We start from the raw sequence: 18,205 nt of genomic DNA, 5'->3' as shown, positions 1-18,205 counted from the left end.
TGATGTGGAAACATTCCAGTGATAAAAAGGTCTAGGTTTTTAAAATAGGAATGGATAAATTACAAAGAATGGCAGTAAGGGCAGCAAAGTTAAGGAATTTAAAAAAGTACAAAATGTGAATGCTAAGATGAGTTAGTTACAAGGACAATGAAGTTATTCACACCTAGTGAAACTGAGATAAGGCTGTGTACCAAAAATTCACACACGAAGACCACAAGTATAAATTATAGACTTTCCTTGTCCAGATTTTCAACAGAATAATTCTTCTTACTAGTTTTTAAATGTCTATGATCCTATCTTGAAATTATTTTTTAAATAAAAAGTAGTAAAATCCTATACACTAAATCACAAAATACACTAAAGCACATCCACACCAATACTAAGAAAATAAGGTTATAAAATTAGATACTCTGGCACCCAAAAGAAAAAAATCTGCCAGGTCTTTACACAAACCCTTAAATCTTTTTCTGAAATTCAGTTATTGGATAGGAAATGTGTACAAAAGAAACAAGTATTTATAAGCCTCGTTTGTTTTGTGTTAATATGGGTATCATACAACCTATCCATTACATTCCTAAGTATGGCATATACTCAAGAAAAATGAAAACATATGTCCATACAAATACTTGTACACAGCAAGCTTATTCAAAGTAATAATTATTAGACAGTGGTAAGGGAAAATAAAGAGTACTCTGTTTGATAGCAAAACTATAAATAAATGACAAACTGTAAATTTACATCTTATAATGCTTAACTTTATGTGTCAACTGGGCTAGGCCATGGTATCAAGATATTTGGTCAAATGTTTTTCTAGATGTTTCTTTGAAGGTATTTTTTTGGATGAGATTAACATTTAAATAAGCAGATTTTTTGTATGTGGACCTTATCCAGTTGAAAGCCTAACAGAAAAAAGCCTGACTGCCTTGGACAAAGAGAAAATTCAGTCAGCAGACTGCCTTTGGACTTGAACTGCAACATCAACCCTTCCCTGGGTCTCCAGTCAGCCTGCCTATCCTACAGATTTTGGATTTGCCAGCCTTCACAATTGTGTAAAACAATTGTTTAAAATAAATCTCTCTCATGCATGTGTATGTGTGTGCACGCGCACACACTATTGGTTCTGTTTTCCTGGAGAATGCTGAAAATAAACCCCTTAAATATAATGAATAAAGTTACTTTTTATCTTGTAGAGAATGAGCATTAAAAGATACCAAATAAAGAATCTGTAACAGAAGATCAATGTGCGTTTGAGCCTAGGAGTTCAAGACCAGCCTAGGCAACATGGTGAGACTTTGTCCACCTTGTCTCTACAAAAAAATTTTAAAAATAAGCTGGGCATGGTGGTACATGCCTGTAATCCCAGCTACTCAGAAGACTGAGGAAGGAGGACCCCTTGAGCCCAGGAGGTCAAGGCTGCAGTGACCCGTGATCGTACCACTGCACTCCAGTCTGGGTGACACAGTGAGAACTGTCTCAAAAACAAACAAACAAACAAAAATCCTTGTGTGAATTTATTATAACTCGATAATTAGTTTCTGTAGCTGATGATTAAGCAAAGTAGTTGCTAAACTTTTGTCGCCCAGACACTTTTTCATGAAACAAAAGATTTTAAACTTCCTTATGTGTAAAATATAAGTATTCTGTTTTTGTTGTTGATCACAGTTATGGACCAAATAATTGCATATACCCAAAATTCTTATGTTGAAACCCTACCATTAGTATTTGGAGACAGAGTCTCTAAGGAAGTAATTAGGGTTAAATGCAGTCATAAGAGTGGGTCCCTAATCCAGTAGGAGTAATGTTGTAAGAAGAGACACCAGAGAGCTCACTCATGCTCTCTTTCTCTCTCTGCTACGTGAGAACACAGCAAGGAAGAGGATGTAGGCAACTCAAGAGGAGAGTCTTTACCAAATACCAACCCCACTGGCATCTTGATCTTGGACTTCCCACCTCCAGAACTGTGAGAAACAAATATTTGTTGTGTAAGCCATCCAATCATGGTATTTGATTATGGCAGCCTAAGCAAACTAATACAACGCTGAGTCTGAAGTGGGAGGTGGTGGAAGTGATATTTTAAAGGAAAGATAGAGAGCTTGTCTTGGATTACAACTGAACACTATTTAATACTATTCTACAACCTAAAGATAATTCTGCTAAAGAAGGCAACAATACAGTAGCTCTATAATAGCATTCACCATACAAAATACTGGAATCATTTATCTGTCTTCACAAATTAAATAGTAACAAATAGTAACACAGCCTCTATAATTAAAGATTCATTGAAAAAAATGCATGATAATAAATGGGTCTTAAATCTTAACTCATTTCAAGCTATAAACTCATTTCATATGTAAGTTTCAATAATACTTTTCATACTTAAGAAGCTTTCAAATATTTCCAAACTAATCCCTTATATGAAATATATTAAAAACTCTTGATATATTAACTCTTACCGTAACCCGTTCCTTTGGTCAAAAGCAGGAATCATAGAGTTAGGGTGTTCTGACATTAATGCAACAAGCAGCTGTAGGACATCCATTAGATTGTCATCCTATAATCATTTTAGAAATTTTTTTTAATGATGAAAAAAACCACTTAGTTGAATACTAAATACTTCTGAAATAGAAATTCCAACATCAGAAATATAAGTAGACATATCTGTGATAGTTATTTTTAACAAATTATGTTATTTAAATGTACACATTCACCTCTGTAACTCCAAATATACCTAAAATAGCAAAACAACTTCTTTTTCTGTGCAAAGGGACAGAGTCTCACTCTCTCACTCAGGTTGGAGCTCAGTGGTGTGATCTCAGCTCACTGTAACCTCTGCCTCCCAGGTTCAAGCAATTTTTGTGCCTCAACCTCCCTAGTAGCTGAGACTACAGGTGTGCACCACCACATCTGGCTAATCTTTGTATTTTTGGTAGAGACAAGGTTTCACCATGTTGACCAGGTTGGTCTCGAACTCTTGGCCTTAAGTGATCTGCCCACCTCAGCCTCCCAAAGTGCTAGGATTACAGGTTGAGCCACTGTGCCTGACCTCAAAACAATTTCTTTGGTTTTTTTTGGTTGTTGTTGTTTTTTGAGACGGAGTCTCTCGCTCTGTCACCTCCTGGGTTCACGCCATTCTCCTGCCTCAGCCTCCGGAGTAGCGGGGACTACAGGTGCCTGCTACCACTCCTGGCTAATTTTTTGTATTTTTAGTAGAGACGGAGTTTCAACATGTTAGCCAGGATGGTCTCAATCTCCTGACCTCATAATCCTCCCAACTCGGCCTCCCAAAGTCCTGGGATTACAGGCATGAGCCACCACACCCGGCTTCAAAACAATTTCTTTTTTTTTAATTTTTTATTTTTTGAGACGGAGTCTCGCTCTGTCACCCAGGCTGGAGTGTAGTGGCCAGATCTCAGCTCACTGCCAGCTCCGCCTCCCAAGTTCCTGCCATTCTCCTGCCTCAGCCTCCTGAGTAGCTGGGACTACAGGCGCCCGCCACCTCGCCCAGCTAGTTTTTTGTATTTTTTTAGTAGAGACGGGGTTTCACCGTGTTAGCCAGGATGGTCTCGATCTCCTGACCTCGTGATCCGCCCGTCTCGGCCTCCCAAAGTGCTGGGATTACAGGCTTGAGCCACCGCGCCCCGCCCTAAACAATTTCTTAATCAAAGAAATAAAATGCCTTTTATGTTATACGGAATCAAGATTTTGTAAAACATAACCTATAGAAACAGTATATCCAACATTACTGTTTTTTAAGGAAGGCTTAAAAATTGTAGGGAAGGGTTATTCTTTATTACAGAAAAATATATTAGAGCTTCTAAAATGCTAATGAATGTTGCAAATCTGGTGGTAGTGGTAGGGACAAGATATTATGTATCATTTCTTAAACTTATCTGACCTGAAATATTTTATTCACTGTGCCTCTCCAGAAACTAGTTCTAAAAGAACACTTTGTAGGAAATGATAACCGGATCGTTTTTATATACAGTCCTATTGTCACTATGAAGATAAACAATAAATGTTTACTTCATCAACATACCACTAATATGTGGTAGTATTTGATAATGTTTACAGAATAACAGCACAGGAACATACATGAGTTCTAGATCCCAAAAAAATCTTCATAAAAATCCTTCACTACCTTTGTTGCATACACCAATATGTATGCATATCATTAGAGCCAACTTGGACAATACTGACCCAAAAAGGAAAAGGCAAACAGCTAACAGAATTTAGTTTACTTGGTTGCCCTAACTCTAGTTTTCCTTCACTGCTTTGGAATTTTTGCTATGGAAGCTACTTATATACCTAATTTTCAGTAAGTTAAACAGATGATCTAGAGCTAGGACACTGAAGCTTTGAAAGTGTTATTTACAGGACCTGAAATTTTCCTAACAATAAGGAATCACTGTGACTTCCAGTTTACCTCATATAAAGTACTTTATTCAGTCCCTTAGGGTTAATAAAAACAAAATCACATATATAGATCACATGAAATTCACCTGAAAATTCTTAAAATATTATATTTGGTCAGAAAAATCTAAAAATTAATAGAATTGCCTATTCAAGAGGAAAAAATATAATCATTAATGATTTTGAGTCAAATATTACTCACAAAATTTAAGCCATTCTTTTAAAATTTAACAAAGAGATCCAATCATTATCCCTTATTTAAAAATTAAAGAAGGCACTACTCCATACTAAAATATATTTATTAATTCACAAGATATTAATTATAATATAGGAGTACAAATTATCATTTAAAATGCTATGATATATTCCATCAATTCCTAAGTTTTACTAATTATAGGTAAAAATCTAACTAAAAAGAGATGACTTAGTTAGATTGCAACTGACATATATTGCGTTTTCCTGGTACTAAAAAATAAAAAGAAAAACAGATATTTCAACCTATTTAATTTTCAACCTTCTTTTCAAACACATAATTTTAAATCCCATTATAAATGAGTTGTTTAATATTTGAACATGTAAAGTCAGTGGGAAGATTGTGTTACGAATTTTTAAAACCTAATCATTTTTAGTCATTTTCATAATCTATTTTTTCATTTGTTACACCGGTTTCTGGAAATACACTGAAAGTATGCTTTGGTATACTTTATTATTAATTCAATGAAATCCAATGTTAGTACTTTTTAAAGCTTTTCATGATGATTCTCAAGATTCATCTTGTGGTAATAAAGGATATTTAAATAAAGATTGCTAGGGCTTAGTTCCTAAGTAGACACATTTATTCCCCATTACAGTTACATAATTATTGAAGATTTCTTTAAATTTTTACTTTTAAAAAAGTCTAATGTAGCTTCAAAAATTAAAATTTCAAAATATAAAATTCAAATATTACCTCATGCATAGTCAGTAGGTAATTAAGAATGGCCTGTAATTCATCTTCCTTTACTCCAGAATCCTTCAAAAACATAATACAGGTATCTTATGTTTACGTGTAAAAAAATGTTTAAAGAGAAATTATATACATAGATTTGTCAAGTTGGTCAGTTACTATAAATATAAAAATATAATGTAACAGAGAATCTAAATGTAAAACAAAAATTTGGGGAGGCATTAAAGACATCAATGCTCCAGACCACGTAGAGGTCAAAAGAGATTTAACATCAGCTTCCTGTTTTCAACACCTTGTATAATATGATAGCCCACTTACTAAAGCTACGGAATCCTGAAGTCAGCAAAAATAATAAGTAATGATAAATTAAAAAGTAATATCCACACCTAATACGCCTCTAAATACAGAAGACATCTTTTTGACTTAAATTAAATGTGGAGAATAAAATGAACAGTTTCTGAAATTATCAAGTTAAAATGTCAAGTACCTAAAAATTAAATAGTAATTTCACTGGGGGGAAAAAAAAACACTGCACTTTTAAATATGAGCTCATTATGAAAATTTTCAACCTGTTCTATGAGTATATTAATCACTAAAAAAGCTGCAATCTTAAAAAAAAAACCACACAAGAAGAAAAGAAATTGGAAAATAAAAACAGTACCCATTGGGAACGAGCAACAAAACGAAGACAATTCAAAGGATACTTTTTTTAAATAAATGGAAATAAGGTATATGAATCTGAAAGGTTTACTAAAAGTTAGGTTCACTTGCCATAATCTTATGTGACAACTAATAAAGCATTATAAAATCATATAGGAAAATACTGACAAAATATTGGTAACAACTACATTTATATATTGCTATCTTATAAAACCAAAATGCCTTTTTTAGAATGGTAAATTTTACTTTACCTGTAATACAATGAAAAGGGACTAAATATGACCACTTCTAAAGGCTCATACACCTACCTGGTACATTTATACAGAAATACTGTTTCTCAAAATCTGAATGTCAGGTACAAGGAGCCTGCTAAAAATGAAACCTCCTTCAGAAGTATAGTGCCAAATACTAACAGAAACATAGTAAATATTTGCGGAATGAATGAACACACTTGAGCTACTAAAGAAATTTATATAACATAAAATACAACTACCAATCCCTAATTCTGCAACAATTTATATTCATATAGGCTCCAAAAAAGAACCAAAACAAACATGGAAACATCTTTCAAAGTATTTTCCAATGTGTAACCATAGTAACCAAGCAAAGAATAAATAAAACAAGATTGTATTTCATGTGAAATTATAAGCCACAATACACAGTATGCTACGGAATAAGGAATGTGAACTCACCTTCATCACTAATTGCTTAATGAACATCAACAAGAATGCTCGTAGAGAAAGTATTTCTTTTTTACTAGGTCGCGGTCCATCTTTTAAAAAATACACATATACAGTTAGTATTTAAAGGACCTCAATGCTGTCAAAGCATAAAATTCTTATTCCCAAGAGTTTTTCCATTTGTTTGTAAGAAACATAAAGGTCAGTCTCCTACAGAATGACCTATTTTATGCCTCTAGAAAGACAAGTGTTCAATCTTACACGCACTGTATACACAATATTTCAAACATACATACAGGTTATGTTGAAACTACAATGAAGAAGTACTTTGAATAGGTCAAAGAATGTCCAAAACATAAAAATGAGGTAACAAATAAAATTTGTATTCAATAATAATACACTTATTTTAAGACTGAGAGTATTAGTAAGGTAACAGAAGTTTACAAAGAAAAAAACAAAGGAAAATCTAAACTTTCAACATTATTATTATATATGAATTCAGTATGACAAAATTTTTCTACTGTTATCATTATATAAGATAATACAAAAATCTTAAAAAGAATGCCTCATCACACAGTATCATTCATGAAGAAGGGAAATACTATGTTGACTGCCTCTAACATCTCCTTCTCTGCTTGGAAAAGTCCTTGGTCACACATGGCTCACATTAAATCAATTTTCATGTCTCAAACATATAATTTCCAAGTAGAAAGCTTTTGGAAACCAAACACTCATTGCTCTAAGATCCTAAGTTAGGAACCTGTTTGCTCATATATTTTATAATTTTCCCCCCACTAATCACTATTTACAGATAGTTCTTAGACCACCAAAGCATAGGACCACCATGACCTTGAACAGATCAATGAAAATAGGAAGAAAATTGTTTAAAATTTGTTCCATATGATTCCTAGACAAAAAAAAATAAGACTATAAGACTAGAGTTAGAATAGGATCACAAAATTTGTCCAGTTCTCTCATTTGAAGAATGAGACTTTCCCAAGGTCACTAATCAGTTATAAAAGGCAGGCAAGAATACAAAACTAGCACCTAGGACAGTACATGCATGATACACCTACAGCACCATGAAATAGTCATGAGAAAATTCTGACCCGGTTCTAGATCTGCCACAACCTTGCCAGCTTAAAAAGTTCATAGCTTGCTAAATTACAGATACCAGATTCTCTGAGGCTAAACCAAGCTTATTTTGAAAGTGATATAAAAAGTAGTATGCCAATGTGAAAATCTTTGTAAATCACTAAACAACCAAAGCCTCTTACTACAATGAGAATGTATGTTATTGACTCCCCAGCATCTATTTCTTAATTTCAAGCAACACCCCTTCATTTTTACCAAGTGACTGAAGTCATCTTCACTTTCAGACCATGTCTTTCAAGGTAGGGGATGCCTCCATTTCTAAGCAATCAGAGCAATTACAACCACAGAAATGGGCACATGATATAATCAAAGCCAATGAGCAAGAGAGAGACTAAAAGAGACTTTCACTGGAAACACTTTATATAGGCAGATGCTCTTACACTGGATTTAAGCTGTTATGGATGTCAAAGTGGACCAGCTGCTTACTACTACAAAGGGAGCGAGTATGTGAAAACAGTCATCACAGAAGAACTGGTAAACGCAGCGAGACAAATTCAGTCCTATGGTCATACTCAGAATACCTGTATCAAGTTGTATCTGAAACTGCCAGTTTACACGAGCTGATTACCTCCCTTTATGATGTAAGCCAATTCCAAGAAGACTGCTATAGTTACAAACAAAAGAGCCACTCTATGTCAAAAGTTTTATTTTGACCCCTTATATGAACTGCTGGTCATGTTGAATGAATATTACCCTTTCAGCAAGTTAGTCCTCATTATGTAAGAAAACAATTACTAATATTTTGTAATTTCATTATATCTTTAAGAGAAGCAGATAACTCCTACTTTTGTAAGAAACCCCCATATTCCCAAAACATCATTTTCAAGGAATCCCATTGTGACAATCCGTCTCGCATCAATTACTAAAAACTAATTAAAAATTTCTTGGCATTTTCAGTGCCTTACAACAACCATCCTAGTTATATCAGCTCCCCAAAAAACTCACATCAGCACAAGTAGTATTCTTCCATACAAGTAGCAAGTTATTAAACTCTAGAAACCACAATTTAGGACAAACTATTAACATTATCAATGAGATTAAAATAAAATTTTGCCATATGGAATATAGAAAAGCTGCCCAAATATATGATCGTACTGGTTAAAACAAAAAGAAAAATTAAATCCTGATTTGCATTTGTGTAAACTAATATACAGACAGAAATTATATACCTAATCCTTTTGGGGTAATACCACTTCGATCCTGAGGATTCACTGCCCAGTAGTAGTACTTCAGCGTGTGCATGATGAGAAGCACTGTTCCAACTCTCCGAATGGTGTTATATATGTTGACTGTACCAATGAATTCCGTGGACAGATAAGTATAGAGCATCAATTGAACCTACAGAATAAAAATGAAGAACTTAGAGAACCCCACCAGCATTTTATCTGTTTCCAGTAACACTTTCAGGCTGTTTTATTTTCACCATGCTTCTTCCAAAAAGTAAAATGCTGAGCCTGATAATAATATTCATATTAGGTAACACATACCCATTGACACACAAGCACATGCACACACACTCCTTATAAAACCAAACCAGGTAATTTCTTCTTTTATAGAAGCATTATCAAATATGGAAACTTTTTGCTGCATTATTCCATGGAAATAACTTTGTGATTCCTATTTAGCAACCAGCAATTATTCCTAAGCATGTGTAACCTCTTTATAATAGACTTATTACTTATGCTATCTATGCATAGTTGTTTGAAAAATCTAGAATTTCTTTCAAATATAACATTTGCAGAAAATCAGGAGCTGAAATGACTCCAAAGAAAAAGTACTAGTAACGCAAAAGGAAAAAACAAATAGAACTAAACCAAAAGAAAACCATAGAAAAAGATATAGAGTTTAACTGAGGAGTATTAGAAAAACAGAATTCTGTGACAGTAGTTCATTACAAGAAACATTCCAATCTAGCATTTTCATTATAACATTATAATCTCTCAACATGTGTAAAATGTCCCCTAACTTGGAAAGGATTCTACTAATCTCATTGATAAGTAGTTTAAAAAATACATAAGAAGTTATATATTTTTATATTAACTTCAAAATATCACCTCTTCATATGTAAGAGAAAGAAGTAATACAAGTGCTACCCCACCACTGCACATTTCATCTCAACAAAAAATTGGCCCACCCCGGTGGTTCACGCCTGTAATTTCAGCACGTTAGGAGGCTGAGGCGGGCAGATCACTTGAGGTCAGGAGTTTAAAAGCAGCCTGGCCAACATCGTGAAACTTCGTCTCTACCAAAAAATACAAAAATTAGCCGAGCATGGTGGTACACACCTGTAGTCCCAGGTACTCAGGAGACCGAGGCAGGAGAATCTCTTAAACCCAGGAGGTAGAGACTGCAGTAACCCGAGATAGTGCCACTGCACTCCAGCCTGGGCGACAGAGTGAGACCCTGCCTCAAAAAAAAAATTTTTTTTTAGTGAAATTATGGGTCTGAAACTCATCAACTATACTCCATTACTTAGAGCAGCAAAAATAACGACTGCTTTTGCTCTACTCTCATGTTGAAATCAAGAATTTTTCATTTTATTGCTAGACAGTATATTTTATAAGCTGAACAACTTTAAGTATAGGACATATATTCTGCCCTTGACCACAGACCAAACTACTGATCATTTATAATTGAACATTTATGTTACCTTCCTGGACAACGAGGGCATTTTCCTTTTCAAACCTGCAAGGTACCTCAGTGTCACCTAGGGATTTCTTTAGAGAGCAAAAAAGTAGGTACCTATCTTCCAGGTGCCCTACAGATAAACAATCAAGGCTAAATCAATTAGAGTGTCAGTGAATAAATCTAACATGGTAAAAAGTGGCAGGTTCTGAACCACTTAAAAGCAGGGTTTGGAAGATCATTGTAATTCACAAAACTATATATGTGTCTAAACGCATACATATACATTGTGATCTACTGATTTGCTGCAAAATGTTATTTTGATGTAGCTACTGCTGTTCAAATTGATAGACCCAATCCACTCCTCATTGAGACAATGTGACATGGCTCAAATTCTTAACCATGTTGTTTCAGTCCTTCAGCAAATATTTACATCTAACTACATGCATAACACTGTATCATGGAAATATAATGGCACGTATGCTGTCCCTAAGTAGCTGAAATACAATTGAAAAGATTTTTAAAAAAATACACTTATATTTAAGCAAAATAAATCAAAGATAACAAATATGCCCACCAAAACATGAAAAAAGTCATGAAGCAATATGTAACTGAGTAACATACAGCTCTGAAATATTATTAATTCAGAGGACAGATAAATTATTATAGAATAAACTGAAATCGTAAAGAAAAGCTTCACTAAGAAAGTAGGCATTAAGATAGACTTTGAAGATGAGTAGTAGAGTAGACAGACAGAATACAAGAGAAAATTTCAAGCAAGAAAAATGATGGTTGAAATAAAGGTTTCCCTAGAGTTAGAACAACAGTTCTCAATCTTGACTGCACATTAAAATAACTGGAAAACTTTTTTTTTTTTTTAATACTGATGCCTGAGTCCCATCTCAGTGAGGCAGGAGAATAGGGTCTAGAGGCAGGGAACCTAAGGACTTCCTAGAACTAAATCAAATGGAAACACTACAGCTATGACAAGAAATATCCTCTCCATTTACATAGGGCATACACCGAGTAAATGACTTTGTAACTTTACTGCATTGTCTTCATTTACATAGGGCCTACAGCAAGCAACCAGTGGAAACCTCTAGAGGTTATTTAAACCCCCGGAAATTCTGTAACAGGGCTCTTGAGCCCCTATGCTCAGACCTGTTCCCACATTGTGGAGTGTACTTTCATTTTCAATAAATTTCTGCTTTTGTTCCTTCATTCTTCCCTTGCCTTGTGCATTTTGTCCAATTCTTTGTTCAAGACACCAAGAACCTGGACACCCTCCACCAGTAACACCATATTGATGAAATCAGAATCTGCAGTGGAAGTGGTGGGATTCTGTATTTGTCTGTTTTTATAAACCTACCCCAACTTATTCTATTAGCAGTCAAAACTGAGAACCACCACTATAGGGAAACCTTTTGGTACCTCCCTATCCACTGAGGATATTTCCATTTTTAAGCTAGAAAATCTAGAAATAATAATTGACATGAAGTCCTCAATGGGAAACCATTAAAACTTCTGGGGCTAAGGAATGATAAGAATCATATCTTAGGAAAATATTGGGGTTGGGCATGGTGGCTCAAGACTGTAATCCCAACACTTTCTGGGGCTGAGAGAGGAGGATTGCTTGAGGCCAGAAGTCTGAGACCAGCCTAAACAACAAAGCAAGACCCTGGTCTCTACAAAAAAATGTAAAAAGTTAGCTGGGAATGGGAATGGTGGTGCACACCTGCAGTATCAGCTACTCAGGAGGCTGAAGCAGGAAGACTGATTGAGCCCAAGAGTTCAAGGTTGCACTGAGCCATGGCCATGCCACTGCACTCTACCCTGGATGACAGAACAAGACTCTGTCTCAAATAAAAAAAAGAACATGTTGGAACTCTGGCAGAATAGTGACAAGTTAGACAAAGAAATGGAAAACTGGAGAAAGTTAGTCTATTGAGAATGATACTGTGGTAAAAGAAAAATGAACAGAGGCTGGGCCTAATGCCTCACACCTGTGATCCCAGCACTCTGGAGGGCCGAGGCAGGTGGATTACTTGAGCCTAGGAGTTTGAGACCAGCCTGGGCAACATGGCAAAACATCATCTCTACAAAAAAATACAAAAATTAGCTGTGTGTGGTGGTACACAGCTACAGTCCCAACTACTCAGGAGGCTGAGATGGGAGGATCACCTGGACTGGGGAGGCAGAGGTTACAGTGAGCTGAGATCACACCACTGCACTCCCACTTTGGTGACACAGTGAGACCCTGTGTCAAAAAAATAAATAAATAGAATTTAGTAGCAACATATAGAGATGAATGAAAGACCTCAAGATTACTCATATGCTAATTATGAATAAACCTTCCCTCATTCACTCATTATGTACTCCAATAGCCACACAAATTGTGTGTTAACATCTGTCTTTCCTACTAAATCTAAATTCTACGAGAGCAAGTATCAAGTCTATCTTGCTCACCACCATAAAGTAGTCACTGAACAAATATCTGTTGAGTACACAAAGGACCATGGTAGACAAGAAAATTCATCTCTCCTGCTAGGTCATTAAAAAGATGGTCTCTGAGCAGATCTAAGATAAATGGAAACTACAAATCGCTGGTAGCTCCCTTTTCAAAAAGCAAAGCTTTTCACATCCACACATCCAGACCTTCAACTTTTACCCAGAGGTGGATTGACCACGAAGCTGATAAAGCTTAAACTTTATGACCACTGATCTATAAATGTTTCTTCCAAGACCCTAAACCTAATTTTCTATGCATTATATTGTATTCTTCTTAAAAAATTTCCCACATGATAAACATTTGACCTTCAAGTCAAACAAAATTTGGATCTGCCCTTTTTTATGACTGTCTTTACAATAAAATAAAAGTGGATAAAACCCCTTGTGGATACATAAAGCAGATGGCTAAAACAGGAGAAAATGTTAATATTATCAACTCAACTGCAAATTCTAAAAAGGAAATTGAGGAAAGTTATTAAAAGTAGAAGATAAGAAATAGGGTAAAATAATCCTAGGAAACTAAGAAAACCATAAGATGAATTTTTTTTAATTCCCCTCCAACTAAGTATCTAATAAGAGGCTTTCTGACCACATCAAAAGAGACACAAAGCCTTACAAATATGCTGATCAGTAAGACAAAAAAGTGTCTAGTAAAAGATTTAAAAAGTAACTTGAAACAATCCTCAAAAAGAAATAAGACTGAGGGTCATGGAAGAAAATGAGGTCAAATTTGACCTGGAGATAAAAAGCTACAACCTCCAGCTGCCTCTTTTGATTATTTCCAAATGGCAATCAGAGTCAGCAGCTGTTTTTCTCTTTAACATTTTAAAAGACCAGCTGAAAATAAGATATTAAGACTCTAGAAAAGCAAAAAAAAGTCTGCAGACTTTTTTCTGACAACTAGAATAAGTAGGTGCTATTCCAACTTAAACAATGATACACACTGCAAGTGGACCAAAAGGCAGAAGGGGAGAGAGGAAAACTGGGCTTGAAATAACACAACTTCTAACAAAAATTGTAGATAAGATAGATACAATTATGCACTTTAATAAAATGCTCTGTTTCAAGTTATGCTTAATACTGCCACTACTGAATTTTTAGGACAATGTATTACAACATTAGGATTTATTAAAGATTTTGTTCATACACCTTATCACAAATTCATTTACATTCACATAGAGCTAATTGGTTTGTTGTTACAAAACTGAAAAAAAAATTTGCACAAATGTTTTTATAATTTGAATTAATGTGAAACTAAAATGATTACATGAGACTAGTATATCATGCCTTCAAGGAAAAAGTGACATTTCAGCGGTACCTGTAAGAATGAAACTCAGTAGTTCATCACGTTGGAAGGCAAAAGTGTGAAGTAAAAAAGAGAGAGAGCAGGAGCAGGGTGAGTTCTTAAGAAATAGAAAAAAAAAGAAAAAAATATATATGCATATTTACAACGGAACAAAGCTACAGTTACTAGGAAACATTATTAATTACATTAAAACTGTCTAACTTTGATTTACATTTAGTAAATGAAGTCTCTCTCAAATAAAACTTTATTTCATTTAATTTCAGAAAAATAAGGACTATACCTGTATCTTTTAAATAATGACATTTACACAGAATATATTTTTTGTATGCATGTATATATTCTTTGTATATATTAATACACACACACACACACACACACACACACAGATTTGCAATTTTTCCTGAGGAGTAAAAAAGGATGCTTAGTCAAAAAAAGCAATCTACTGAAGTCTTGCAAAATAGTACATTTAAAAAAAAGAAAATCCTCTTAATTATCACACTTCTCAAGCACAAAAACAGCAAAGATAGTAAAGCAATATCAATATATAGATATATATTACCTTGGCTGGGGTATGAATCCATATGGCAGGATTAAGAAGAACGTGATCACACAACTGCTTGAGCAGGGGCATCCCATTCTGCAGATTACTCAGATATTTTGAAAACGCAAGGCAAAGTTCAAGTACTGCTCTGCTGACATGAGATTTGGAAGACTACAAAAAAGGTAGTTCAAATGTTATTACAAATTCAAGTCAAAGTAAGTGAATTACAGGCTATCCCTACCAGGAAAAAAGTTGGCCCACAAATTATGCTCAAAGTTAAAGATGCCATGAAGCTCACTATCACATTTGTTTAATAGAGGAATGGAGGCAAGGTAAAACAACAAAATGTTATTTTAGTTTAGGTAATTTTCTGTAACCAAGGAGACATTCTTGCAGACAGAATTCCTTGCCCACTTAGAGAACAAATGTATGGCCTGTAAATTAAGAATCAAAAACATAAAATATACTTTACCTTTTCAAGGCTATATCCTATTACCAAGAAGCCCTTACAGGCAAGCATCTGCTCCTGCATAGCAATTGAGTTCTTCAACAATTCCATGATAAAGGCCAGCAAGGTTGAACTACAATTTTTAAAAAGGCAATGATTAAAAAACATATTCTATTTTTTTAATTAGGTTAGATAGATGTAACCCTTCCATTCACCTTAATAAAAAAGTTCTCCATTTCAAAGAAATTGAAGCTCCACTAAAACTGCTTCCAACATTACATCAGAACTAGATTTTTAATGTAGGACTAGGAGTTACTCAAATATTTATTTCATATACTTTATCCCAAACACATTAATAGGTGAATTACTTAGAAACAATGACAAATGTGCATGATATAGAGAAAAATGAGCAACTTCCAAAACAACCAATAACAAATACTTATTAAAAATATAGTAAGGCCTTAAAGAACAGATATAACTTAGATAAGCAAGCATATTCAACTTTGAAGTGTTAGGGCCACTGTGAGAAAAGACAGTGGAGCAAAAAGAGTAAGGTATAAATCCTCAAAATGTGTTAGGGCTCCAGACTTGCCCAGTCTGAATGGAGCAGAGGGCACATGAAGAGAAAGATGAGAAAGTTAACTTGGAGGCAAAACTGAGGTCGTTGAACACTAATTTAAGAAGTTTGTTCATTATCCCAACAACAAAATTGTAATTCTTTAGTCAGTCTTGAACACTTTTAAAACTGAACAGGGGCTACAACCATGCTCTACTACCTACAATTTTTAAAGATTCCCAGAAGGGAAAGGAATAAGGTCAGTTGTTACTGCCTTCTCAGAGAGAAGTCCCACCAAAAAAAAAAAAAAGAGAGAGAGAGAAAGCATGACCGGCAGCCAATCTCCACCCCCACATCAGTGCTTTCACTGCAAGCAATTTCAATAAGGGGGGGGGGGTGGGACAGGGGGAGGGGAGGGAGGGAGGGAGGAGAGCAGTGGGGGAGAGGGGGAGGGCATGGAGGGGGAAATGAGGGAGGGGGCAGAGAGGGGAGGTAGGGGGAAGGAAGGAAGGAAGGAAGGAAGGAAGGAAGGAAGGAAGGAAGGAAGGAAGGGAGGGAGGAAGGGAGGAAGGGAGGAAGGGAGGGAGGGAGGGAGGAGGGAGGGGGGAGGGGGAGGGAGGGAGGGGGAGGGAAGGGGGAGGGGAGGGGGAGGGGAGGGGAGGGGGGAGGGGAGGGGAGGGGGGAGGGGGAGGGGGAGGGGAGGGGATGGGATGGGAAAAACTGTAAGTAAGCCCTGTTAGAACATAGAACAAAACAATTCTATAAAGTATTAATATGTCAGGGTAATTTTATATTTTTTAAAATATAAGTTGACAAATACTAGATTTGATAACTTTTTCTTTTTAAAAAAAAATTGTTACCTGAAAAGAATCAGGACAAAACTATTCCATTATTATACACATTGGTGGTAGACATCAAGTTACATATAAAAGCAAAAATCAAAGGGAGAATTTCAAAATGAGAGAATGTAAAAGTCATTTAAATTTCTCAAGTAACAAATGAAACAATAATTTCACTACAAATGAAACAATAATTTCACTATATATAGTTTCACTAGAATATACAGCCATGAGAAATTTAAACTCCTTTCCCACATCCCTTTGTCTTTTTTAGACTCAGGACTACAACACAAGAGACAAAAATGTGCTAAATGTACAATCTAATTTTTTTTAAAAAAAGACTAATTCACTTCAGATAACGCTATTAAAATTTTTGGCTTCTGATTACATAAATGCAATCAGTAATAAATAATTAAAATATGAAAAGTTCCATAATAAATCATTACCAAATAATTTAAAATATTTCAGAAATTAAAAATTTCTTATTGTATTATGGGTAGTAAAAAAATTTTAAATTTAGACAAAAAATGTATTTATTCTTGAGTAACCCATTATTGCCATTTATAACATTATTCTAAAACCAATTTACTGTGTTTCTTACAGCTTCCATATTTCCTACTGATAAGCAAGAACTTAATACTGACATAATTAATATGGTCTTGTAATACAGTTTATAGTTTACAAGTTTCTTTAAATTATTTTGACTCTACAACAAAACGTGAGAGACAAAATATTGTATAGCTCAACAGTGATGAAAGTAACCCTCACAGCAAATTAAAGAAACAAAGGCACTCACCATATAGTCAAATCAACCTCATCCGACAAATATTGCCTGTAATCCAACTGTGCAAAAAGTGGAAATAGTACTTGTACTCCTCCAATTGAATGCATTGCACTTTGGATGGAATGTGTTAAAACTGCCTTTACATCCTTGTAAGATCAAAAACACAGTAAAGACTTCAATGATTTCTTTTCCAAAACAATTAAAAATAAGGCACAACAATAAATGCAGAAACACTAAAATGTGACATTCCATGTATTTAACAGAAGCTACCAAATACATCTCAATAACACATCAAAAATTACCAATATAAATTTTCTTCAAAGATCACAGTTAGTACCTGGAGCATGAGAGCATGTGGTGAATGAACAAAAATTGAAGGGTTGTCCTTAGGAGATGATTCAAGGCAAAGTTGGGCATCTGTAGCCCGTGGATTGTACGTGAACGCAATGGCACTAGAGAGTTTCCCATCGTACAATAGAAGTTTGTGATGCTCAGCTAGGAAAAGGTCGCTTTCTGCTTTGAATTTAAATGTACCCTAAGAATTAATTAAAAACAGTTAAATAGTATGCCACAAAAAGAGAATCTAAGTACAAATCAATACAGGTGTAAAATTTTAAGGAGGAAGACGGTTGATAATCTTTTAACAGTATCATGTAAGAGGACCCCTCTGTTTACTTCTAAAATTGGCTGAATTTAAAGATACAATGGAAATCAAGTCAACTTGACATTAAAACCTTACCTTAAAAA

General features: G+C 34.8%; 1 protein-coding gene across 6 annotated transcripts in view; it reads right to left on the bottom strand.

Annotated features, from left to right (window-relative positions):
• The window catches only part of LOC105463467 (LPS responsive beige-like anchor protein), a 770,029-nt gene that overhangs the window by 646,699 nt on the left and 105,125 nt on the right, over positions 1-18,205 (bottom strand). For 5 of the 6 annotated variants that reach the window (XM_011710554.3, XM_071092575.1, XM_011710553.3 and 2 more), the window contains 8 exons: positions 17,796-17,993; positions 17,471-17,604; positions 15,304-15,412; positions 14,850-15,002; positions 9,021-9,189; positions 6,709-6,788; positions 5,360-5,422; positions 2,454-2,551 (listed from right to left, as the gene is read on the bottom strand). In XM_011710554.3, coding sequence (XP_011708856.2) covers positions 2,454-2,551; positions 5,360-5,422; positions 6,709-6,788; positions 9,021-9,189; positions 14,850-15,002; positions 15,304-15,412; positions 17,471-17,604; positions 17,796-17,993 — 1,004 coding nt within the window. Of the gene's footprint in view, positions 1-2,453; positions 2,552-5,359; positions 5,423-6,708; positions 6,789-8,231; positions 8,673-9,020; positions 9,190-14,849; positions 15,003-15,303; positions 15,413-17,470; positions 17,605-17,795; positions 17,994-18,205 lie in introns of those variants that run through there. The other variant, XM_011710558.3, reaches the window with a different exon arrangement.

Source organism: Macaca nemestrina, chromosome 3, assembly GCF_043159975.1.
Source record: "Macaca nemestrina isolate mMacNem1 chromosome 3, mMacNem.hap1, whole genome shotgun sequence".
NCBI lineage: Eukaryota > Metazoa > Chordata > Mammalia > Primates > Cercopithecidae > Macaca > Macaca nemestrina.
Note: the sequence above shows the minus strand (reverse complement) of the source record. Positions and strands in the feature narration are given on the sequence as shown.